At 39.6% G+C, this 25,499-nt stretch overlaps 2 protein-coding genes and 1 long non-coding RNA gene across 4 annotated transcripts; 1 reads left to right on the forward strand and 2 right to left on the reverse strand.

Annotated features, from left to right (window-relative positions):
* Positions 1-14,290: 14,290 nt before the first annotated feature.
* Positions 14,291-17,998, forward strand: LOC143718433 (uncharacterized). Its single transcript, XM_077209493.1, has 9 exons — positions 14,291-14,338; positions 16,007-16,163; positions 16,380-16,472; positions 16,619-16,693; positions 16,953-17,039; positions 17,408-17,482; positions 17,586-17,612; positions 17,851-17,927; positions 17,981-17,998. The coding sequence occupies exons 1-9, from the start codon at positions 14,291-14,293 to the stop codon at positions 17,996-17,998; spliced, it is 657 nt and encodes a 218-aa protein (XP_077065608.1).
* Positions 17,999-20,498: 2,500 nt separating this feature from the next.
* Positions 20,499-24,165, reverse strand: LOC143718599 (uncharacterized). The gene is made up of 10 exons (XM_077209616.1): positions 24,062-24,165; positions 23,830-23,944; positions 23,493-23,555; positions 22,468-22,522; positions 22,200-22,291; positions 21,885-22,002; positions 21,674-21,781; positions 21,434-21,591; positions 21,099-21,263; positions 20,499-20,903 (listed from the first exon to the last, which is right to left on the reverse strand). Exons 1-7 carry the CDS (start codon positions 24,127-24,129, stop codon positions 21,678-21,680), a joined length of 615 nt encoding a protein of 204 aa, XP_077065731.1. The 5' UTR covers positions 24,130-24,165; the 3' UTR covers positions 20,499-20,903; positions 21,099-21,263; positions 21,434-21,591; positions 21,674-21,677.
* A 12-nt stretch (positions 24,166-24,177) lies between these two features.
* On the reverse strand, positions 24,178-25,395 carry LOC143718600 (uncharacterized). Of its 2 annotated transcripts, XR_013196455.1 has the most exons (5): positions 25,315-25,395; positions 25,038-25,216; positions 24,828-24,924; positions 24,623-24,732; positions 24,178-24,187 (listed from the first exon to the last, which is right to left on the reverse strand). It is a non-coding gene; the product is annotated as an uncharacterized LOC143718600 (long non-coding RNA). The 2 variants fall into 2 exon arrangements; XR_013196454.1 differs by lacking the exon at positions 24,178-24,187 and having other exon boundaries at positions 24,600-24,732.
* Positions 25,396-25,499: the final 104 nt, after the last annotated feature.

The raw sequence follows: 25,499 nt of genomic DNA on the forward strand, positions 1-25,499 counted from the left end.
CTGGTTTTTGCAACTGGAAGCATGCGACAGATAAAGCTAAAGGATTTTACAGACATGCTAACTGTAAAGAGCATCTGGCTTGCATGTCTATTTGGAAAGAGCAGCAATTGCGATGTTCCACAGGAAAAGAGATTTCAACCCTAGTTAATTCAGATCAGCTTTCTCGAAACCGCCTTTATGTGTCTTCAATAATTGACATTATTGAACTCCTGGTATCAAACGAACTGCCATTGAGGGGTACTGTTGATTCAGTTGATGACAGAGGTGACGCGGGCAGTGGACTGTTCCTGTCTCTATTTGATTCACGCTAAGAAAAAACAAAGGCTTAACTCTATGAACCACTGTATAAAATGAATTTGACCTCTTAAGTTTTTGACTATCACAAGTTAAAATTGTAATTTAAAAAAATATATATCTGTGTTAGGTGAGACTATACAAAGATGCCAAAATATGCTAAGATAAATATGACCATGCTATAAGGAAAAGACAAAGTAGTAGTTCATTTATCATTTATTTCAAACACAGAACATCAAATTTAAATAACTAATTAGTACCAAACAGGTAAGAACATACATAAAATAACTAAATAAGTGAAAAGAACAAACAATAATAGTTATTTACACTATTTACAAATTTACATGCACTTGTGGCAGCGGGTCATTGTAACTGCATGTTCTTTGCAGATATATTGGCTGCATTTTCCACATACAGTGCTGTTTTTTTTTCTGTTGGAAGTGCAGACATGCCAACTTTTTCTTTTTGTTGGGGGAGTTGTTGTGGATGTGCTAGGGATGCTTTCTGAGGAGGGTTGTCCTCTGATCTGATTCAGCATCCTCAGAGAGGTCGCTCCATGGGGAACGCTCTTCCGTCTCTCGATTTGTGGGGAAACCAGAGCCTTACCAAGCTCTTCCAAAAAGATCCGCCTTCTCCAGGACTTTCCTGCATTCCAGCCAGGATTTATTACGGACCACAGGACGAAGGCGTTGAGAGCTGACACAGAGCATGCTGGAAAAAACAACCATTGGCCAACGGTTTGATTTTCGCTTACAAGTGTAAGCAGCCACCATCTTGAATAATACACACAGAAAAAGAATAAAACTCAAAAATTATACTGACAAAAGTGCATTTACGTTTATTCACTTAGCAATTCATACATTTGTTAAAAATTATAAACCACAAGCAATTTTTTATAGGAAAATTTGTAAAAAATGCAACAAAAAATAAATAAATAGTAAAATACCTGGTCAAGGCTGTCCACTCCACCCTTTGTTTTGTTGTAATCCAGGATTATATCCGGCTTCCTCTCGTCACCTGTGCTGACCGTGGCTCCCTTGTGAACTGTGCTCATCGAGAGCACATTTCTGTTTTTTTTGGGACAGTACGACACAAGTGTGTGTGTATTGGTGAAAGCAAATACTGAAGAGAATTTCTCTCTGCCCCTTGTCTTTACCAGCGCAGATGGGAGCTCAGGTTTGTTTTTTCTCACAGTTCCCAGCATGCCCAGTTTTCTCTCCAGGAGCTCCTGGCCAAGGGCATACGACGTGAAATAATTATCACAGGTGATGGTGTCCCCTTGTAGACCCACGGACATGTCGAGGACAACGCGCATTGCCAGATTCTTCTCCCGCTGCCCATTAGCTGGCTTGCCAGTATATATTTGCATATTATATGCATAACTTGTCTTAGCTTCACAAGCTGCCCAGATTTTGATGCCATACCTGGCTGGCTTGCTTGGCATATATTGCTTAAAGTTACAGCGTCCTCTAAATGGTACCAGACATTCGTCGACTGTAACTGCTTGGCCAGGGTTGTACATTTTCGGTAGAATTTCAACCCATTTGTCCCATATTTCTCGAATCGCTGCCAGTGTATCATCTCTCCATCGGTAAGGTCTTGTTTCTCGGTCGTCGAATCTAATGACTCTTGTCATCACTTCAAAGGCTCGCAGAGACATTGTAGCACAAAAAATGTCTCTCCCCGTTTCTGCGCGTCCACATGCTCATTGTGGCCTCATTGTGGGAGCGGTAGACACCGGCCAGCAATTGAAGGCCAATATAAGCCTGTAAGTTCACCCAATCCAACTCATTCCATGACTCTCCAAAGACTCTTTTTCCCTCTAAATTTGTCATGTCTATCAGTGTCTTTTATATTTGCTCAGGAAAAAAAAGCTCAAAAGCTGACCTTACGTCCTCAACCCGTGAACAGGCACACCTCGTTGGCCCAGGAGTCATCTTCATGATGTTCTCTGCAGCTGCTCTCCCTGGTGTCTGGTCAGGTGCAGTAGCAGTCCAGACAATTTCCCCATTTTTAGATGCATACGTTGCTACACCAGGATCCTCTACCTCGGAGTCTTCATCTGTGTCGACATAATCTGGGTCAAACTCAGTCTGACTGTCCGTTTCAGATCCTTGATCCTCTGCTGACTCCAAACCACAGTTTGTCTGGTCTCCTTCCTCCCCACTGGATTCCAGGAGAATGTCCAGGGTTTCTACTGCACTAAACCTCCTTCTCATTGTGCTGCTTGCAGTGAACTGAGAAAATAACTGCCACTGCAGGTTTAGGTAGCATATGCTACATAAACGTTTTGTTTGGAAGTATCAACAAACCTTGCAGTAGCACTTTGATCTGACTCTGAAGGTGTCAGGTGTCAGGTGGTTGATTGGATCATACCAAAAAACATGGTCAGACATTGGCTCATTCAATTCAGTTTTTATTTGAAAAAAAAAAAAAGCCCAGCTTTGTCATAGGCTCATTGAATGCATTGTTTGTTTGTGAGTGTGTGTGTGTGTGTGTGTGTGTGTGTGTGTGTGTGTGTGTGTGTGTGTGTGTGTGTGTGTGTGAGAGAGAGAGAGAGAGAGAGAGAGAGAGAGAGCTTCTCAAAATCCCTCCTCGTCTCCTCGCTCCTCTGTCCTCCATCCTATGACCCGGAAACCAATCAAGCACAGCCATCTTGAAGGACATCTCAATTCTCTAATTGCGCGAGGAGTTGAGGATCGAGGAGTGAGGAGGCTTTCAGAGGAGTCATGAGCGAGGATACACAGGTGTATCCTATGCGGAAGTGTTTTATTGACTAAACGTGATGCACGTATACATTCTCCTCCCCCTTCACATCGGTCACAATAATTTGAATTTATACGTTACCCTTGCTGTTTATATAAACTACACATCTCGCATATTTCAACAGGGTATCTTGCTTTATTATTATTCATTATGCATTTCTTAAATAAACAAACTTCAACAACATAAGGGCAGATTCTTTGAGCGCTGCTGATGACGCTGTGAAGTGACGCTCGAGTGATCAAGTATTCCAATGTATAAAAAAAACTTTCATTCGATTCCTCCGTCCTCACTTTCTTTCCTTGCGTCCTTCCCTCACATCCTACAGGGGGAGGAGCTGAGGTGTTAGGAAAGGAAGCGAGGAAAGGAAACGAGGATGCACAAATAAGAAATGAGAAGCACCCAGAGAGAGAGAGAGAGGGTGATGAGGCAGGTGGATGATTGGATCATAGAGAGAGAGAGAGAGAGAGAGAGAAAGAGAGAGAGAGAGAGAGAGAGAGAGAGAGAGAGAGAGAGAGAGAGAGAGAGAGAGAGAGAGGGTGATGAGCCAGGTGGATGATTGGATCATAGAGAGAGAGAGAGAGAGAGAGAGAAAGAGAGAGAGAGAGAGAGAGAGAGAGAGAGAGAGAGAGAGAGAGAGAGAGAGAGAGAGAGGGTGATGAGCCAGGTGGATGATTGGATCATACTAAAAAGCATGGTCAGACATTAGCCCAACTCTGTCATAGGCTCATTGAATGCATTGTTTGTGTGTGTGTGTGTGAGTGTGAGTTTTTGCCATGATGAGAATGTTGTACAGGATCAGCGCTTCATTCGTGTGTATGTTAGATATGCATTGTATTGGATCTATTCATTTATTTTTACAAAAAAACAAGAAGAATGCTCTAAATTACAGTTTTTACAATTCATTTACAATTCATTTCTATGGGTGCCCATTTTTGACCCAAATACAGGATTAAGGAGGTTTTTTTTTTCACCCACTTAACATTGTAGAATTGAGTAAAAAAGATTGTGTGTGTTCAGGAGGCAAACTTAGGAAAAGTAGCCAAGTCTTGTACTCAGATCAAGGGAAGTATTTTTAAAAAATCAATCAAAACTATTTTGCCCACATTTGTCCAGGTTACAGTTTTAGGGTTTAAATAGTAGCCTACAGTTGTGTTTATTTTTCGTTTAATGAGATCTTATATACTGTAATGCAAGTCTAAAGTTTATGTTCTATATCAGTTGTGATCTAGGTGCATGTGTGTTCTTTCATCTGTTACGTGTTCTGGTTGTGTGGGCTTTAACCCTCTGGTCCTTCTCATTTAGGAGTCACACTTGTTATCTTCGCGATCAAAAGTGAGTGGACACCTGAAAATGAAACTTCAAGTTCCCACCAGTAAAACCAGTGTAATATATTTTTGTTTAATAATGTTTTCTTTTGTATTTTGATATTCTTTTTATTGCACTTATTAATATCTATGGTCCATTTTTGCCATCGAAAATAATACACATTTTTTTTTTCAATTTCAATATTTTTTTTCAATTAATGCAGTATTTCAGAATAATATAGAGAGACTAGTCCCTCATACAGAATGATGCCCTTAAAAATGATCCAGAAACGATTTACGGTGAAGAGGGAGACAATAGCACTGTTAACTGTTTAGTGTTCTGGACCCAGATGGTGTTGCCTAGACGAGCACGAAGACACGTATAGGCTACGAGTCAACGTGGCACATAGGCTAAAGTTTGGACCAGGATTGTCGTGCTCTTCTATAGGCAACGCCACCTGGGACGAAAAATATATCCAAACTTTAGCCTATGTGCCATGTTGACTCGTACATGTCTTCATGCTCGTCTAGACAACATCATCTGGGTCGAGAACACTTAACAGTTAACAGTGCTATTGTCTCCCTCTTCACCGTAAATCGTTTCTGGATCATTTTTAAGGGCATCATTCTGTATTGAGGGCCCAGTACATACAGTATATATATATATATATATATATATATATATATATATATATATACATATATATAGTTTTTGGACAAAATTTTAAGATGTGAATTTGAGTGTATATTTTTAGTAATTCTCAAATAATACTTTTTGTCAATGTTTATATTTTTTATTTTTTTATTTAAAGTGTACACGTTTTTGCACTATTATTATAACTGCAGTCAAACCTCAATACAGAGAAAGTTTTTTGTTACACACGTGTGAGATTAAAATGTAACAAAAATAAACAAGAATGCTTTATCTCAGCTTAATCCATCTGGATCTGATCTCATTTTAACCTCTTTTTGCAGTATGGTAATAGCACTACCAGTTTATTTGTAATTGTGTGTGTGTGTTAGTCTACTCTCCGCAACTGATTGAAGCGCGCGTCCGTGTGAAGACTGTGCAAGCCACAAGACAACAATGTATCCGGTTCACTGATCGAAGCAGCAACGAGCACTTTGATCACTTGATTTGAAAAAAAAAAAACATTTCAGCACTAGAGAACTACTCTAATTTGACAAACGACCAAAATAAATGCTCTGCTAGTTAACGGGAGATGTTTTAATTTGTATTGCTACATCCGCTCCGGCCGCAAAAGATGTTTTAAAAAGTAGTGGGGAGAATATCGACCCTGGCAAAAAGTGGTGACGTGAGTTAGTGAACGCCCCCTCTCGGTATTTCAGATGCCCCCTCATCAGCGCTCGGCTGGCGCCGGCTCTGTGTATATCGCCGCAATAAGTAGAGCGAGATTATCAAACCGTTGTTATTTTGGCGTTTGCTCACAGCCCAGGTTTTACGCTTTTGCCCAGTGTGTGGAAACTTAGCCCAAACGCAAGTATGAATTACACCCCTTCCAAAGTCAAAATGTTTGTAGCCTGTGCCCTTTTTTTTTTTTTTTTTTTTTACTTATACTGATATTGATTTCAACTCCTTGGCATTGGGAGGAAAATTTTTTCCTGTTCAGATTAACTTCAATGCTATCAGTTGGATTTACAAAAAGGCTTGATAAAGCAAACAGTAAGAGAGCAACAAGCACACCTGTCCACCCACCGCCATGTTGGAATCCTATTAATATTAAATATATATAATGCTATATATATATATATATATATATATATATAATACAATACAATACAATATACAATGTATAACAGTGGCGGATGCAGAATGTGACAGATGGGTGGGCCTTGATTAAGTCGAGGTGGGCCTGAAACTATGGGTGTCCCGAAATCAAAGCAGTTGTCCCGAATCCAGGGCTGGGTTTTCCGAAACCTTCTTAACGCTTAACGTCGTTCTTATGTTACACTGTACCTTATCGTGCACGTGTACATACACTTTTGAATAAGAAACAATAACAAGTCTATAAAATTCGTCAAAACTTCACGAATCACAAGCGTATTGGTGAGAACACTCATTTAAACAGCATACACACACATCAGAACTTGACTGCACGTCACATTTTGACATTATTGATACTGCTTTTTTCTGTAAATCACACATCACACAACAATAGTGAATAGTTTTTGAACAAAAAATATATTTGTCAAAGCCTTTGCTTGACAGACATGTGTAATTGTTAAATAAAATGTGTAAAGAACAATGATAAATTTAACTTTATTTACAAATAGTCCCAGGCGTTTTTCTTAGGAATGTTCAGAATTTTCTAAGCAATGCTTTCTCCTCGTCAATCTCCAGTAATTGTTCCAGAGCTTGTTCCACCGTAAATCGTTTACTGCTTGCCATCATAAAAGTGCTAAAACAATAAATAATGCTATAATTGTATGTGTATATATATATATATATATCAATCAATCAATCAATCATTTATTTATAGAGCACATTTACGACACAACCAAGGTTGACCAAAGTGCTTTACACAGAATAAAAGACACACAGACCTAGCATTTATGAATACAAACAAAAATAGGTAATCAATAAACATTCATTTTCAAACAGAAGGTAGCTATACAGTGTTAAAAGCCAAAGAGAACAAATAAGTCTTAAGCTGAGTTTTAAAAGTGGAGATAGATGGAGCATGCCTAATAGACAGAGGAAGGCTGTTCCACAGCCTCGGTCCAGCAGCGGCAAAGGCGCGGTCACCACGTTTTTTTAATTTTACTTTAGGGACAGTTAGAAGGCCATGGTCAATGGATCTCAGGTTTTTAGAAGGGGTATACGGTACCAAGAGATCAGTTATGTATTGCGGTGCTAGATTGTTAAAAGCTTTGTAGACGAATAATAAAATTTTGAACTCTATCCTATACTTAACCGGAAGCCAGTGCAGAGACATTAAAATAGGAGTTATGTGATCGAACTTACGCTTCCCTTCAAGCAGTCGAGCAGCTGCGTTTTGAACCATCTGCAGACGGGAGATTGATGCCTGAGAAATGCCATAATACAAAGAATTACAGTAGTCAAGCCTAGAAGTAACGAACGCATGAATAGCTATTTCTAAATTACTTCTTGATAGAATGGACTTTACTTTACTGAGAAGGCGCAGGCACAGTGATATTATAATTGTTCTGTCTCTCTCTCATATCTCTGTGCGCTCTCGCTCTGTAAAGCCTTGTTTATACTCGACGCGTCCGTTTGCTTTCTGTCATCTCTGCCACTCAACGCTGTTTGCGTAATAGTATATAGTACCACCCCTTGCAAGGCTACAGAGTCCTCCGATTTGCTAGAATACGTCATGGTAACCTTCCTCTGATTGGCTAAGAAAAATATTCCTCCATCGGCAATTTTTCCATTGGTTGTTGCTCGTGAATCTGCCAAACAACATCGATTTCATTGGACTTTGACGAAGTGGTATTGCGCAACAAGGAAGTGTGTATACAAGCCGGGTAAGTTTGTTATCATTGTTTTCAGCGGAATCTGAGGAAGATGGCAAAAAAGACAGCACCTCTCTATCATTAATAGTTTTTAAGATAATTACACATTTGTAAAAGTATGTCATTTTGGGCGGTACCGCCCAATCCGTCCCTTGAGGGTTAAGCCTTTTTAGTAAAAAAGATATTGGGCTGTTTACACTGACATAAAAAAAAAAAAAAAAAGCCTGCACAGTGACAGGAAATATAAATGAACAAAAAACCTAACACTTTTTAAATAGCCCATTAAAGTGTTTATTACAAATAAATTAGTTAATGCTTAAAATGAATAAATGTAAATGAACAAAATGTTGCATTACATTTGTCACCGGTGCAGGCCGGGGCGGACTCGTATGACCAACCGCCCCTGACTCCAGACACCACTGTGAGGAGCCAACACCACAGGTACGCAACGGAATGGACCTGACAGAGGCAAAGGTAAATTTCAAGGAATAACAATCTTTATTAAGCACTGTATTTATGGAAGTAAAGCAAAGGATGGTAACGGTCGCTGGGCCTTCTCCCCGGAACAGCTGGGCAGATCGAGGGCTCCTTCCCCGGGATGTTACACTCCACGGCCCCGACGGTAGAGAGACAGGTAAGCACTCTTCTTCCAGCGATAACTGCACACTTCGGGGCTCAGAAGGTAAGTAACCAGGTAAGCACTCCTTTTCCAGCGATAGCTGCACACTTCGGGGCTCAGAAGGCAAGTAGACAGGTAAGGATTCTTCACAAACAAAGTATTTTCGTCAGTGCACAGGAATAAGACAGTGATTTAAAAGCCTTTCATCAGCGATGCTGCATACTTACAGACTCGGACAGTTAAGTGGAACAGGTAAGGATTCTTCACAGTACAAAGTACTTTCGTCGGTTCACAGTAGTGAGACCGTGGTTTAAAAGCTTACTTCAGCAACAATGCTGCATACTTCCAGACTCAGACGGTAAGTAGAACGAGTAAGGATTCTTCACAGTACAAAGTACTCTCTTCGGTTCACAGTAGTGAGACAGTGGTTTAAAAGCTTACTTCATCGGTGATGCTGCATACTTCCAGACCCAGACAGTAAGGAAAACAGGTAAGAATCTTCACAATACAAAGTATTTTTCTTCAGTTCATGATATTGAGACAGTGGTTTAAAAGCTTACTTCACCAGCAACGCTGCATACTTCCAGACTCAGACAGTAAGTAGAACGAGTAAGGATTCTTCACAGTACAAAGTACTCTCTTCGGTTCACAGTAGTGAGACAGAGGTTTAAAAGCTTATTTCACCAGCAACGCTGCATACTTCCAGACTCAGACAGTAAGTAGAACGAGTAAGGATTCTTCACAGTACAAAGTACTCTCTTCGGTTCACAGTAGTGAGACAGTGGTTTAAAAGCTTACTTCACCAGCAACGCTGCATACTTCCAGACTCAGTAAGTAGAACGAGTAAGGATTCTTCACAGTACAAAGTACTCTCTTCAGTACACATTAGTAAGACAGTGGTTTAAAAGCTTACTTCACCAGCAACGCTGCATACTTCCAGACTCCGACGGTGAGGAGAACAGGTAAGAATCTCCACAGTTCAAGCTGCTTTTCAGCTCAGCTGTATTACTCTAGACTTCTGATGGGGAACAGATATAGTAACAACTTCCCACAAACGTGCAAACATGGGTTGGGGCCACTTCTCAGCAAAAGCACACCACACTCCTGTTCACTTCAATTCCACAGCCATAAATCAATGTGTATCCATAAAGCAATAGCACTGCAATTCACTCACACGGTAGGGCTGTTTAGAGGCCTCACTCCATTTGTTACACTCACGTGGGAGATATTAAATCTTCAGTTCCTCCTCAACCCACTCTGAAACACATAGCTTCTCCAACAATCAGTTCCACACTCACTGCATCCTCTTCAAACTGTTTAAATGTTCGCAAGATGAAATCAATTCACTTATCTTTCTCTCTCTCCTCTCAGTGCAGATTCGATCGATAACTCAGTCCAGCAGGTTTCCCACAGACGATCACTCTGATCCAGCAGCTTCAATGGGCGGCTTCCAAACCCAGACGGTTTCCCAGAATAAGCTTATGCCCACCACTGCTCCGAGAAACCCAGAACCACAGAACACAGAACAGCACGAGACCAGCACGGGGCTAACAACGGACCAACGACCCACAAACAACGACCACAGACGCTCTCCCAATAGCCCTTTTATCTATGGCTTATGAAGCAAACAGCCCGTGTAAAAGCCGCTCCTCTCTCTCTCTCGCACCTGTAGTGCATTAGCGTTAATCAGGCCGGGCAATGATTCTGCCACACCCGGGGTGCTTCTCAATATCCCTCCTCGTCTCCCCGTTCCTCTGTCCTCCATCCTATGACCCGGAAACCGATCGAGCGCAGCCATCTTGAAGGACATCTCAATTCTCTAATTGCACCGCGAGGAGTCGAGGATCGAGGAGTGAGGATGCTTCCAGAGGAGTCATGAGCGAGGATACACGGGTGTATCCTATGCGGAAGAGTTTTATCGACTAAACGTGACGCACGTGTCAATTCTCCTCCCCCTTCACATGGATCACAATCATTTTAATTTATTCTTTACCTTTGCAGTTTGCAGAACCGGAGTGGGATGTGTCCCACACAAATCGTTCCCTCGGGAAACTCGTGACTCATCAAGGGGTTCCGCTCGTTAAGCGTTCTTGTCACCCATGACACATTTACAATCCTGTGAAAACAGGAGGGGGGTTGTCCACTTTCTCACATAACGCAGTGAAACAGCCCGTGCTTGAGAGAATAATTAATTCTGGAGCGGTCAATATCAACCAATTCAGCACCATCACCACGGACAGCACCTGGTAACGTTTCATGTAAGAATGTACAGTATAGGGCTATCTTAGGCTGCTTTCCTAAGGTATGGTTCGGGGAACACACCTAGAAATGGTATACCTTTAGTTAAGTTATACCTTAAGAGTCTTTGTAGCGCGCTAAGCTACAACGTTATCGGGAAACGCAACCCTGAAATTATACTAGAGCAGAGTCTTGGGCTGGGTTTCCCGATATTATGGTACTCGGGAATACCTGTAGATGAGGTTGGGTAACAGGTTCCCCCAGAGCTGACAGATCTGACGGTGCAATCAAGTGTAGCAGTGATCGTCGATTAGCCAAGGGAGTGTGCATAGGCAGATCTATGCACACTCAGAGTGTGCATAGGCAGATCTATGCACACTTCCGGTTAGCATCAGTGGAGGTCGTTGGTTCGGAGTTCATCTCCGCTCCATTCTCAGAGCCAGCGGTTGTTCCATTACAATCCACAGACTGGTCCTCCAAATAATTATTGTTCTCAATATGTTTTTTTTTTTTTAAATTGTTAGAGTAACTTAAAAATCAAGATACCATAACACTTCCAGCAGACGTTAGCATACCGTTGGTTGTTCGCGCCAGATTGCAATAGTGCTACGTTGATGTTGCATTGACCAATGAAAACACGTCACCAACACACTGAAGTTTTTAAATAGTTATCAGGCTTACTTATAATTTTACTGTTTTTAACATAACATGTTATAGATAAAATACACCACATAAAGTAGTATCCAGTTTAACTATACAGAGTAGTATATTTTTTTTTTATTTCTGATTGGGTGGGCCAGCTGTCAATGTGGGCGGGCCCAGGCCCAGCAATGGGGGAATATTTGTGGGTCCTGATATTGCCAAATGTCTGAAGTGGCCAGTAAATATATCTAGTAAGTGAGTGCATGTATATTTGTCTAAAATAATTATGTATTTTCAGCTTCAGAATCATGAATATTTTTTGTCTTGTGCATTATTCATTTACACCCACAATGTAATATGAAATTTAGCATTTTAATCAACAGTACATTTTTGTTAATCTTTTACCATATGTCTTGGAGTATCACAATAATATCAGTTCAGTATCGTTATGTGTATCTGTGGCGAACAGGACGGCCGAGGGACGTGAGAGAATGGCGCGATTTGTCTGCAGAGCTGTGTGGAGTCCCAAAAGGCAGTGATGTGCCACCCAGAGCGCCACAGTGCTTATCTGAGTCATTGGCCTGTGTGGATGATGATGATGAGGAGGAGGAGGAGGAGGGAAGTTCCTCATTTGAGAGACGGAGGTCAGCAGACACAGCAAAAATGGGCCTGCATGCTCTGCAAGAAGCGCACTATTTGGAAGTGCGCACATAGTAGCAGGGGGTCACAAGGTGGCACATAAATCTCAGAACTATCGTCACCTAATTCAGTTTGGTTGTTATATTATTATATACGTATGTAAATACGTATATAGTTTGAGAAGATTCCTTGAACCATTTGTTCATTTGCACTGTATATTTCGCTATTTGTATTTAGTTTTTGAAGATTATTTGCACTATTTGTTCATTAGATCTCAGTATAATTCTCTACTTGTATGATGTTTGTGAAGATTATTAGCAACATTTGTTGAATTGCTCTCATTGAAATTCTATACATCTGTATTTAGTTTGTGAAGATTATTTGAACCATTTGTTCATTTGCACTCGGTTGGAACCTGATCTCACAGAATTCCGTGAAATGAACACGGCACCTTAACTCAAAATCCTCGACAGTTTCACGGAATCGCCAAAAATTCCGTGATGTGCCCACGGAAGTGATGCCTATGTAAGTCAATGACAGGCAGCATCCGTGGTCCACACACGGGCTGTTACAACACCCGCGCTCCCCCAATTGACGTCGTTTTATAATTTGGAAAGGTAGCTTTAAATATTCTGAGTTTACTTAAAGTACTTTACTTTAAATATTTAGTTTTAAAGTGATTTTAACTTGATATTGCATTGTTCTGTCGTCGTTTGATCGCTAGGATAACGTCTGGTCACCCTGAATTCCGTGACCGTACCACGGAATATTCAGTGGTCGCCACAGATTGTTTCACCTTCACTGGACGATATTGCCTATTGCTGATTTTGACATTTTAGGCTATTCAAGTTGTCTGTGTTTGCGATGAAATATAGCCTCATTAAACTGTGAACATAGTATCTCCCCTGATCAGTTTGTGTATAACAGTTTTCCTTTTTGTCAAATTCTGTGATGGCACCATGGATTCTTCCTTGGTGGACACACGGATAACCGGATAACTAGAGGCAAGCTTGATCAATCAAACTCCCCATCCATCATCTTAGTGTAAATAATATTTAGACTAATTTACAATTTTTTTATGTTTACTCAATTGACAGATAGGCATATACAGACAACGAAAAAAAAAATGATGAAGACTAATAATAAATTAATGTTAAATCGGACAGTCTGTTGCCATGACGGCGACCCCACTTTCTCGGTTTTTCCGTCATTGCGAGGATCCCCTCTACAAATCGGTATGTATCTCCGACCTGCTACTTATTTACTATCTATAAATGTTGAATTATAAGTTTTAATGCGTTTTAGATGGCTTGTATTGTTGATTGCTAAATATTTGACATGATATCGTGTCTGTAAATAGTTGTTTTTCTCTAAAAAAAAGTATGCATTTTTACATTACAAATATTTAAAAGACATTTTCTCAAAATGAGTTTTTTTGTCAGTCTCCAGTAACGTTACCAACATCTCATCCTATGTAGCATCATGTACACCAAAAAAATATAGCGAAAATCGATTTTTTTTCCAGTATTATTTCCTAAGTAATGAAAGCATATAGGCCCTATCCTGAAATCCATCTGATTTTCTTTTTCCATCTTGTGTGTAAACAAAATTAAAAAATAATTTTGCACCTGGCTTTATCATATGTTTAGATTTATGTTACCGAAAATATGCAAAAATTTTGCATATTTAATGAGATAATGCCTACTTTGCATAATTAAACATACAAATTTCAAAAACGTATAATACATTGTTTTATATACTTGTGTAATTAATCAACTGAGGAAGTTTCATGGTGATATCTATTATTTTAAAAGTTTACCCTATTCACCTGTAGCGTCTCGCATTAATGTAGACATTACATTTTTTCTCAGAGATATATCTAATTATGCTTTCTTGTCTGTTCTACAGATTATTTGCTGTTTTACATCTTATCTCCATTTCTCTATCTCTATATCGTTTATATATAGAAAACAAAGGCACTTTTAAGAGCCACTCTTTCAATCTCTCTCTCACACACTCTGTTTCTCTCTCTAAGTCTCTCAAACTCTCTCTCTCTCTCGCTCTCGCTCTCTCTCTCGCTCTCTCTCTCTCTCTCTCCACCCCCTCCTCTCTGTCTCACTAACACACACACACACACACACACACACACACACACACACACACACACACACACACACACACACACACACACACACACACACACACACACACACACACACACACTCATCTTCATATCTGTATTGTGTGTCTATTGTCTGTATTTTTGTATTGTATATCTGTGTGTGCGTGCACCATGTCGGAAAACCACCCAGGAGTCTTTGAAGATCCCAATGAGGCCAGAGTGAGAAATTTTTATAACTTTACACCCATATCTATGTCACATAACTATTGGTATTACATATTGTTTGTTTGTTGTAGTTGCTGTTGAGGTATGATTTTCTAGACATTTAATATATATTGGAGAAGTGTAGTATTTTATATCTTGTAGTTTTTGATTTGTGTTTTTTATTGTTACTTACTAAAAAAGCGTCCATCAAACATAACCATAAGTTTGTCATCAAAGTCTGATATTCAGATGTTTGGAGTAAATCCAGTGTCTTACTTAAACTGTATTATAACTGAACCAGGACGAAGTCATGTTTGTGACAGACATTATGCCTTCTGTCTGGTTTACAGCATCAAAACATGTCAAAAGGTGCAGGGCTCAAGAAGACATGCCCTATGTGCAAGGCCCCACAGCCTAAAAATGTGCGCCTAAACAAAAAGATTGAAAAATTCAAGCAAAAAAAAAAAGATATGGGTTGCCAACACAAAAAAAAAATCAGGTGACCTCACATTTGTGGGACGATGCCATCATTTTGGTAAGTAACTTTTTTTGTTCTATGTCACCATAGTCCAGTTATTTTGGGATACTGGGGAGACTTTCTGGTTTTGACTGAGACAAGATAATGCATTAACATATTTATGGAAGCAATTTATTCAACAGTTTTAGCATCTTAACTGTACCCTACTGTCATTGAAAAACGTTGCAAACAGACCAAAGACTCTCAGGATCACTTAGCCTGCAGTACTTTAAGATGTTGCACAGTGCTTCATACGAAGAACAGTTGACTTTCCCCTGTGCACAACAAGCACCAGTATGTAAGCACATGGCGCTCGGTTGACATCATATTTTGTGAGCTATTTGACACATGAACTGAACTTGGCCAATAAGACACAGGTGCACTAGATATCAGACTGAAATCTAATGGTGTCATACGAAATAGCATTTATTGTTCACCAAAAGTAATACTACTAACACTGTTCTTGATATGAAGCACTACTAACCTTGCAACATTGCTACTTACACGTTTATGCAGGATGAAATCGACACATGCATGTGCATACTTTTACTCTTTTGTTCTTGTCTTGTAGTTTTCTCGCTTGTGTTTATTTTAGGCTTGTTACAGATGGATGGCTGACTGGCTGTCTGTCTGGTTTAAAGCATTCTATGGGTCAATAACATTATTTCAACAACAAAAAAGTCATTCCTACCGGTAGTTAGCCTGCTATTCAGCTAAGTCGATCAAGCTAATTTTCTCTTGGTCATGATGCTTGTGTACTTCCTGGTTTTGTCATGTGCTATTGTTCCTGTAGAGTCCTAGGTTTCCTTTGTCATTGTGATTTGTCAACAAACTGCATTTAAGATCATAGAAGATGGGGCAGGGCTTGTTCGACTTGGCTGGCTGGCTGGCTAAGTGGGTGTGAAAGGGCAAAAGCCCATGCAAATTCAGCAACATCACTTTTTCATTCAGCAACAACCCACAAAGGGCTTCTGGGATCTTCTGGGATCTTGAATACAGCTATTCCTTGTGATGTTCCAAAAGTCTGCTTCTACCATAAGTATTTCTTGTTGACCTGTATTTGTGTCCCAGCTTTGTGATATTGTGATAAGCAGACAAAGATCCATACACAGCCACACCAAAGCACTTGTAATTGTTTTTAATGTTTTTTTATTTTTTATCTTTAGATAGAGAAGCTGCACGCAGTCGGCTGGAGGCCTTTGCTCCTGGTGGAATATCCACACAAGAAGGCTAAAATGATCTTGCCTAAAGATAAAGTGTTGGGCAAAAGTGCACAGACCTGTGTGGAAAACATTTATGAAATTTTTAAAATGTTGGTTGAAGGTAAGACTATATTTATATAATATAAACTTTATATATGTATTTTTTTATATATATTATTATTTAGGGGTAGATGGTGTTGAGCAATGATTGGAAATAGTAAGGGCAACTGTGTGTCTCTGAGTATCTGAGGCTTGTGGATTTTGTATTATTTTGCCTTAGCTTTCACATTTTGACCTAATTGCGTATAGTAAATGTTTTGTGTTTGTATTCTTCTAGTGAATACAGAACAGGCAACAGACAGTAGCCATGAGCCTGAGGAGGCTACTGTCACTCTAAATTTTGAGATAACAGCCCCATTAAGAGAACAAGGTGCGTTTGGCCCAGATTTGGTGCCTTCACTTTATTGTGTGCTCTGAGATTTTTGTGAAAATATGCTTTAGCAGCAGATGTCTTTTCACTACACCTATTTAAACTTTTATAAGACACAATATCACCATCTCTCCGCTCATCCTCAGATTCAGTAGCCACAATATCCGTGGACCAGGGGGCTGGGACTGTGGCTGATTTTAACAAACCTCCTACTGGACAAGGTCTTAAGCTCTTCAGGTTTATTTATGTTCTTTCACAAAATTCACAAAGAATTTCATTTTAGCACAAAATAATTCCTAAATGATGTTAAAATTTCCTCAATTAGGGCTTAGCGCAATTTTTTTTTTCTCCTAAAATGTTGAGATACTTTCATCCCTAAGATTCTTTGTGAATACAGACCCTAATTGTACTGTATATTATGTAATCTGTGTATACACTTTAGAGAGACAACATCTTCTTTCCACTCATTCTCATCCTCAGATTTGACAAGCGGCATGAGTTTGGACCGGGGGGCTGGGACTGAGGATGGTCCAGAATTGTTGCTTAGCCCTCCTCCTACAGTACAAGGTTTTACAGTGTCCTGAGTACTTCCAACCATAGCCCTGTTATTTGAGCTCACCTTATGCTGTCAGTGGGAACAAGAACGAGAGAATTTGGTACAACATAGACCAAACAGAGAACAAGAACTTTATGCTGAATGGTACCATGAGAAATTAAACTGAAAGTGAGCTCATGGTCTCAGATGGTTTGCTATGTAGTCTCTTCTGTACCAAATTCTCTTGTTCTTCTTCCTATCAACAGCACTTGGGAAGCTCAAACAACAGGGGTATGGTTGGATGTACTCTGTAGTATCGCTTTAAGCTCTTTTTTTCAGGTCTCTGTTATGACCTAATTGTATATTATGATAGACAATTCTATCTCTTCACTCATTTTAGGTTCAGTAGCCACAATATCTGTGGACCAGGGGGCTGGGACTGTGGCTGTGGCTGATCAACCTCCTACTGGACAAGGTCTTAAACTTTTCAGCTTTATTTCTGTTCTTTATATTTGAAAGAATATGCTTAGGCTTCAAATATCTGTACTGTACTGAACCAAGTCTATTTGTTTATATAGGGAAAAGACGAAATCAGAGGAAGAGAGGTCTGAAATCTGACATCTGATATTCTGTCATCTTTTACATTATCAATACAAAGTATTAATTGAATTGTTGTGCAGGTCTTCCTGATATTATTGGTTTAATTAATTTCCATATGAATTGTATGCATTATAGTGTTCATACTGTAGATATGCAAGTTTTCAAGTATTAAGTATTTTCCAAGGCTGCATTTGCATTTGGATTATCATTTATCATTCACTACTCTGTTCTTATGTTGTACAGTGAGAACAAAAGATTGCCCCCACAACAATCGGGATGTGCACCCATACCGTGGGATAATACGGACAAGGCAGAGAAAGGTAGGATTGGAGAGGTAGTTAGATTGAGATCTGATATGATGTCTTCCCTACAGGAAATACATCTTGGCTAGCCTAAGCATGTTTTGAAACTGGTTTGATCAGCCATTTTTTTTTACCAGTTAATGTTTTTGCATGAAATTTTGTTGGTTAAGTTGGTTTGACCATCTTATGATGTCCATTCTTAGCCTGATACACCAAACGCTTTCACATTATTTCACTTTGTGAAAAGCACCTGGGGCCTCATTTATAACCGTTGTGTACGCACAAAACTTCCGACGCATAAATTGTGATTTATAAAAACAAACTTGACGGGAAAATGTGCGCACCTGCACGCAAACTCTGACCCATGCGTACGAACGTTTTGTAGACGGAGCAGTTTGGCGACACCGATGGTGAGCTGGAGTTATTTCTTTTTGGTCACTTTTAGACAGAAAATCTAAAGAAAATTTGACATATACAGAAAGATAATACAAATATAATTTCACTCACAAAGCCTGTCACTTGAAGCAAATATCCACACCTTAAATGAGCGCCAGCGAACTCGTTGGGCCGTTTAGTGAAACTGACGCATATCTAACGGCAGATGAAGTAAAACCGTAAATCTTCATTATGAGTCCCAATCATACAGTGCATGTTCACAATAACATTTTAAATAAAATAATGATTTAAACTATGTTTTACTTCTGATACAAACATTTTGATTAAATATGCCATTCTCATTAATGGATTTAAACACATAAACTGCATGAAATTTACTGAGAAGTTCAAACATTTTTTATATTCAATAAATATAAATGTTTGTCATGGATGTAATGCTTTTGAAAATTTTTCCTCTGGCATGCTGTCTTTTAATGTTTTAACTACAGAGAGAATTGCTTACCATGATACTAGCAGATTGTGCAAATATAGCCTAATGCACAACAAGGTCTATTTGTTTCCATTAAAAATATAAATCAATTAAAATACTATTTGGCAAGTGGAAAAGATTGAAAAAAACTTTCTCTGAAATGTATTTTACACTATTTGATTATGTCTGATGTGAGACGCCATAAGTGTAAGAGTATCAGGGCTCAACTATAATAACTGGGACTTTGGCCTCCTTCTCAGGATGAAATTTGCTGTTGGTACTCCATTCTACATCCCAATTCACCTCAATGGAGCACTGAGACTCACACTGTATCTGATGGGACTGATGATGGGGGTATCACCTGCAAACTTGATCTCGGTCATTTCTCCTCCAGCAGTACGAGCAATAACTGTACTGTACTGTTGCTGGTGGTTTGCACTACTGATCCACTGTCTCGTGACCTTTCCTGCGCCACCCATCAACTGTCTTGTGCCACCTGTCCTGTGCACTGTGCCACTGACTTGCTGTCCCATGCATGGTCCTGCACAACTCATACTGTTTTGTGACACTTGCCAACTCTCACATGGCACTCACTCAATATCCTGTCTGATGTGCCTACTGTCCCTAGTCATTTGACACACTCCATGGGTTAGGTTTAGGATTAGGTTCAAGGTTAGGTTTTAGCAATTTGTAAGTCTCACGGGAGAGTGGTGCGGGACCATAGACCAGTGGCACAGGACAATAAGTGACTGGCGCAGGACAGTGTACAGGACAGTAGGCGAGTGGCACGAGCCACCAGCGACAGTAGAATAGTTTTTGCTCCTACTACCTCTCTACAGCCTTGTGGTGGCCTATCCGTATTGAGGGCATGTTTCCATATTGTTAAAATTGACCAAATTAATTATATGAAAGTATCAAGTGACACAGGGCTATATTGCTGTTCATGACTTGCAGGCTGGAGAACAGATTAAGAGGATCTATCATGTTATATGCTAAGCTATGCACGCATAGGTGTTAATTGACTCCCATGGACAATTATTGACTTTTGATTTCACCAGTGCCACTTCAGCATCCTGAAGAGTTTTTATATTGTGACAGTATACTGTAAAATGTAGATTTTCAATGAAGACTACTAGGCAATTATGTACTTTATACACTTCAATTACAATCACAAATAATTTACAACATTTTCAAATTCACATTCAAGTTTATTGTAGCCATTTCCACAGTTGAAGAAATCTATCTTTGTGTGCTCACATGTACCACAACACACATCCGACACACAAGAAAATTCAATAGAGCATAGATGAGCTCCATATTGTCCTTTAAGTGCTTAAGTTGAGGTTGAAATGTCACAGTCCAGAATGCATAAAACAGTCCATGTCCAACAGTCCATGCAGAGGGCCAATCCATTCAGTAGATATTGCATTGATAATAGTGTACACATTCATGATTGTAGTATATGAAGTTGCAGTGCAAAATAATTTCACATTTAACAACACCTAATGTTGATAACTGAATTATCATAGGGTTAGTGCATATTTACGTGTCTGATAGCTTGGGGGTTAGCCTGGTAATAAAAGGTAGCCTGAGTCTGGCCATTCGGTAGCGATAAATTATTGCTTGCTGGAGGTTGTTGAAGACAAGCTGGAGCTTGTTGAAGTTTAAAAAGATAGGATCAGCCCTTGACTGATAGCTTGTCTTGGCTGATATTATTCAAGGTGTGGCCAGGCAATCTGGGGTAGGTACTATCCCAGAATCATTAATCATCAACCAATATTGTTCCTTCTAGTGATGCCTCTGTATCTTTTGCCTGATGTGTGAAGAATGAACAAGCAATGTTCTGGGTAGTTGTTATTATTCAGGGAGGGTGAGAGATAATGGAAAGTTCACAGATTTTCAAAACAAAACAGAGTGGTCTCGTTTCTAATCTTCTTCTGACTCTGGACTACTAACGTCATATTCGTCATCAGTGTCCGTTCTGCATTCTGTGTCCTGTATCTGGAGGTCATCAACTATAGCACTATACGTGCTCACAGCTTGTTGGCATAAACTCTCCAGTGCAGAGGACCTCCGCATGAGGACACTTTTGAAACCAGCTGCAGCATCCTCTGACATGTCACCAAAATCTGTAACAAACATAAACATAAGAATAACAAGTATTGTTCCCAAATTATAGCATGTAGAACCACATATGACAGAAAGATGCAAAATTTGAAACCAAACCAAGTAGAGTCATGTTGAGGTGAGTTGAACTGGTACCATTCAGTAGAAAAGGGACTATACATATGTTAGTGAGAAAAAAAAATCCAAATTTGACTTACAGCCCATTCTGATGTTCTCTTTCAGCTTCTCCACTCCCTTTATCTCCTTACGGAGAGATGTGATGTGCTGAGACATCTCCTTCACCAGGATGCTCTGCTCCTCCTCAAGGCGTCTAATTAGCATAACTTGGTCAAAAAGAGACCGTTTTAACCTGAAGGAGTGACCTTTAGGTAGAGGGAATTGATGGAAATATGAAAAAGTGATTTAATATTTATGATGATTAAGTTATAAAACCAAACATACGAGAGAGAGAGAGAGAGAGGGAGAGAGATTTTGCAATATCGTATACAGACAGGTATACATTTTCGAGAACATGTCAGGACTACCACCATACCATCCTCACGTCTCTCCCAAGGCAGGATGTAGTCCTCTGTCAAATTTGAGGCCAACTCCTCATCAATTGTATCCTCTGCAATAGCATTGTACAGCAGGATCTTTTGTTTCATTTTTTTTTTTATTCTCTTATTTTTCTTTGTCTTGTCTGGTTGCTATCTGCAAAGTGAAATAAGAAAACTATAAGGAAAACTGTTTTTTGTTTGTTTGCAATGTGCCATTTGAATATCAGTCAACCAACGATGCTAACGATAGAGGTCCTGCTTCTTGCGTAGCAGAGCCACTATGATGCTCTCTATCTCAGCCCTGAGATCCTCTGTTGCTCCCTGTTCTGCTGTGCTCCCTGGCTCTAAATAGGTAACACAATTATTTAAGCAATTGTTTCATTTAAAAATTTCAGATCACCTTAAGTAGTTCATATTTGAACAAAGTAATTAACAGTTGTGATTTACCTGTGACTGCCCACTGCTGAACATCGCACACCCACTGCTGTGCTGTTTGTTCAGTGATGTCATTCTTCTGGCGGAAATCACTGAAGCTGGCAACTTCCAGCTTTGCCCTCTCGGAAATCTTTAAATCACACAAAAATAAAAAAATATCATGCAAGCTTTCAGACAATACCGGGATCAAGAAATTCCTTCACCTACAGTTTATAAATGAACGGATGAATGAATGAGCTTATTACAGATGGATGGACTCCAGCTCTGCTGTTTGTTGTTAAAATGTATGTTGTGTCAGGCAAAAGGACCATTGGGAAATGTCCTTACTTTGATGTATCTGTTGGCCAAGACTTTATGAAGGTTTGCTGTCTTTTTTCTGTTCCACCCCATGGCCTGTTGAGTGAGCATATTCTCTCTCCCTGTTTAAAAAAATAAATCTGCATGCATGAAAGGATCAATTTAAATGAGAAAGACCATTGCAGTTAGACATGACCTAACACAACAATTACTTTAGTGCAAGGAGAACAGGAAAATTACATTTTAGAAGTCAGAAATACCTCATCATAGCGTATGGTTTGTAATGTGTTATACCAACCTGCCTTTGTCATGTACTTTGTGACAAGAGCTGCCCTGGAGAGAAAGCTGTTTACCTAGATAAACAATACAGAAATTAATGTATTCCTATATAACATTACCAAAAAAAAAAAAACATGTATATGTGAACATGTAGCCATACTTATTGTTTAACTAATAAGATTAATTAATCTTATCGTCAACTAGCTCTCCACCTTAGAATGCCATGGAAACTAAAACGACCACACCCTTCAGCCATAGCCATAGACATCAAAATTGGAAAGGTCGAGCCCAATTTTTCAAAGTTGGGAGCAACGCTGGATCTTGCTAATTGGGATTACATTTTAAAACCTCACAATGACATCCCAGAGCTGTGACAGTCAGCATTTTCATAGAATCCCATGAAACTGGGTGATGATTTTGCACTGTCACCAGGCTGGTGTGTCAAATGGGGTCCTACTGGTAGGTTGGAAAAAGTCTACCATGTCCTACTGGTTAGGGCCTTGGGCGTGTGACTTGTTTGAATGCCGACCAGGAGGAAAGTGGTTGTGTGGAAAGTGAAAGTGGGTGGGGAAAGTCGTTGAACATCGCTGTCCTGTCCACATCCACGACTAAGGTGCCCTTGAGCAAGGCACCAAACCCTTCTGCTCCCCGGGCGCCGCATCAGCTGACTGCCCACTGCTCTAGTGGTTAGGAGTTAGTGTGTGTCACCTCACTGTGTGCTGTGTATGTGCGTCTCTAATTCACGGATAGGTTAAATGCAGAGAATGAATTTCCCTAACAGGATCAAAAGAATGTATATAATTAAATAGTGAAGCTGAGAGGGAACAAAGCTTGAAATAGTGATGCATCATGCATAAACCACCACTGTTGACTTTACTTTTTACTCAAACAAAATATGTTGCAACTACAGTTTAGATCGTGCTCTGATGGTCATTCAAGCAAGCATAGATCTTTGTTTGATACCCTGATGTACTTTATCCTTCACACTCTGCTTATCTCTCACATAAATGAGACATAGTTACAATAATGTCTGTAATAACATACTTGCTCAACTTCCTCTCCAACAGTGTTCCCTGCTCCATCCTGATTCCTGCCGCCCCATCTCACCTGCAGCATAGTGTTGGATTAATTTCATAGCATAACTTTAAAAATCTAATGTTATGCAATCATGGATTATATGCACATTAAAATCTCTTTCATATTAAAGGTGTCATATTTTATCTGCATAATATACTACACAAGATATCATAATCACAGACTTACAACTTAGTATATTACCACTAATACCAGGTTAAAATAATAAGAAACAATCATTGTTCGACTTTTTGCATTAGCTGCCTGCTGGCTACTGTTGCATCTAAATTTCAGTAATTTGAGGTACCTCGCATTTTGCTTTATGAGCTTTGGCATGCATCACACTGAGAAATGGCCTCATTTCCATCAGTGGTTGAAGATCTGATGATTCTTCAGTCACTTTGCTTAGGTATGGCCAGTACCTAGGCATTAACTAACACTTTGCCTGGCCATCAATATAAAACGACTGAAAAAAACAGGCACTTGTCATTTAATGTACAGTAGGTTGACCAAAGTTCAATATGACAGAGAAAAATTACCTGCAGACAACATCCATGCAGAAGAAAGTGACATTGGCCCTCTCTGACAATTCCCTCTGTAAAAACATTGGGTAGGCGAAGACCTCGCCACGGTAGTGGTTCAGTCCTCGTAGCAATATCCCGTGTCTGATACACAAGAGGACAATATTTTTAATGATCAATTTACACGATAAGACCTGTGGAAAACAAAGCTAATCAAAACCCTCTATTCAAAGCTTAAATCCATTTGCACACACACACACACACACACAAACAAACATTCCCATCAATCTCTACATATGTGACTAACTGAGCTTTAAAACAATCTTCTTGGGGAAAAAAAAAACTGTAAAAGGGAATTTCCTTTAATAATAAATAAAGTGATGAAGCCAATCAGTATACGGGGATGATTAGGAGGCCATGATGGACAGAGGCCATGGGGCAAATTTGACCAGGATTAAAAGGACTTTACTTCCCATAAGGAAATAAACATGACTCTGATACATTTATCCACAAATGAGTTTCCACAGGGTGTGACAAGTGGCATCTGTACAATTGCACACTTCTGATCTACCCACATACCTGCAGACTGCCACTTGTATCCCCTCTTCATCTATTTTGGACGATGATTTTTTTGACGTCTCCTTACTCGCCCTGAGCCTTGAAACACCAAATGTTCCACTGTTATCTGCCTGTAAAGTCAGATATCACTCGTCTTAACAAATAGAAAAGAGAAAAGACACACAAACAATAGATATACTGTCTTAATATGCAATATTAGACATACTCTTGTCATGCTGCTGCCTCTGATGTTGTTGAGAAAGGCTGATACCTCCTCAGCTTTTGCAAGAAATAACCCCTTGTACAGAGACTGTTCCTCATTCCTGTCCAATAAAATTGGTCACACAAAAAAATCCTCTTTTAACTGACAAAACATTACTCTACATGCAACTATTTCTATGACAATGCTGTGGTTTTGACTGTAAAATGAACATACCCCCTTGATTTTTTGAAGCGATAATGTTTGCGATTGCCATCGCAACACACTGCCAACATGTCTGGGTGACATGCTGGACAATAAAAGTCATTTACTTCACACATCACATCTTCTGTATGCTTACAAAAACAATATTCGAAAAAACATTTCTGGAACGTATCTGCACAGACATTCCCTGGCTATGACATAAAAAAATTATTAGTGTTTACAGGAAGTAAATATTAGAATATTAGATACATTAATATGATATATGTTACAATGATTCAAGCAGATTTACCCTTCCAGCCTGAACAGAACGGTGCTCCAGTAGCTTTAAAAAGGCATGCCTTGACATCGAAGGAGCCAATACTTTGATGTGAGCAAAAGCTTCAAAGACATCAAAACTATATAGTGTCTGGCAGTTTGTTGTGCTTGGCCAGTAACGGTACCTAAGGAGCTCTTTCACCCCTGGGGTCCATTCCA

The sequence above is a fragment of the Siphateles boraxobius genome, unplaced genomic scaffold (assembly GCF_051911475.1).
Source record: "Siphateles boraxobius isolate OS27281-9 unplaced genomic scaffold, OSU_SipBor_1 61, whole genome shotgun sequence".
NCBI lineage: Eukaryota > Metazoa > Chordata > Actinopteri > Cypriniformes > Leuciscidae > Siphateles > Siphateles boraxobius.

Excerpts from the sequence above, each read along its gene's own strand:
- LOC143718433 (XM_077209493.1), top strand. The coding sequence starts at position 14,291 with ATGTCGGAAAACCACCCAGGAGTCTTTGAAGATCCCAATGAGGCCAGA. Across the intron at positions 16,473-16,618 it reads AGCCCCATTAAGAGAACAAG|ATTCAGTAGCCACAATATCC; the intron begins GTGCGTTTGGCC and ends GCTCATCCTCAG. Across the intron at positions 17,483-17,585 it reads TCAACCTCCTACTGGACAAG|GGAAAAGACGAAATCAGAGG; the intron begins GTCTTAAACTTT and ends TTGTTTATATAG.
- LOC143718599 (XM_077209616.1), bottom strand. The coding sequence starts at position 24,129 with ATGTTTTTACAGAGGGAATTGTCAGAGAGGGCCAATGTCACTTTCTTC. Across the intron at positions 22,523-23,492 it reads TTGGAGAGGAAGTTGAGCAA|GTAAACAGCTTTCTCTCCAG; the intron begins GTATGTTATTAC and ends TTGTTTATCTAG. Across the intron at positions 21,782-21,884 it reads TCAGCAGTGGGCAGTCACAG|AGCCAGGGAGCACAGCAGAA; the intron begins GTAAATCACAAC and ends TTACCTATTTAG.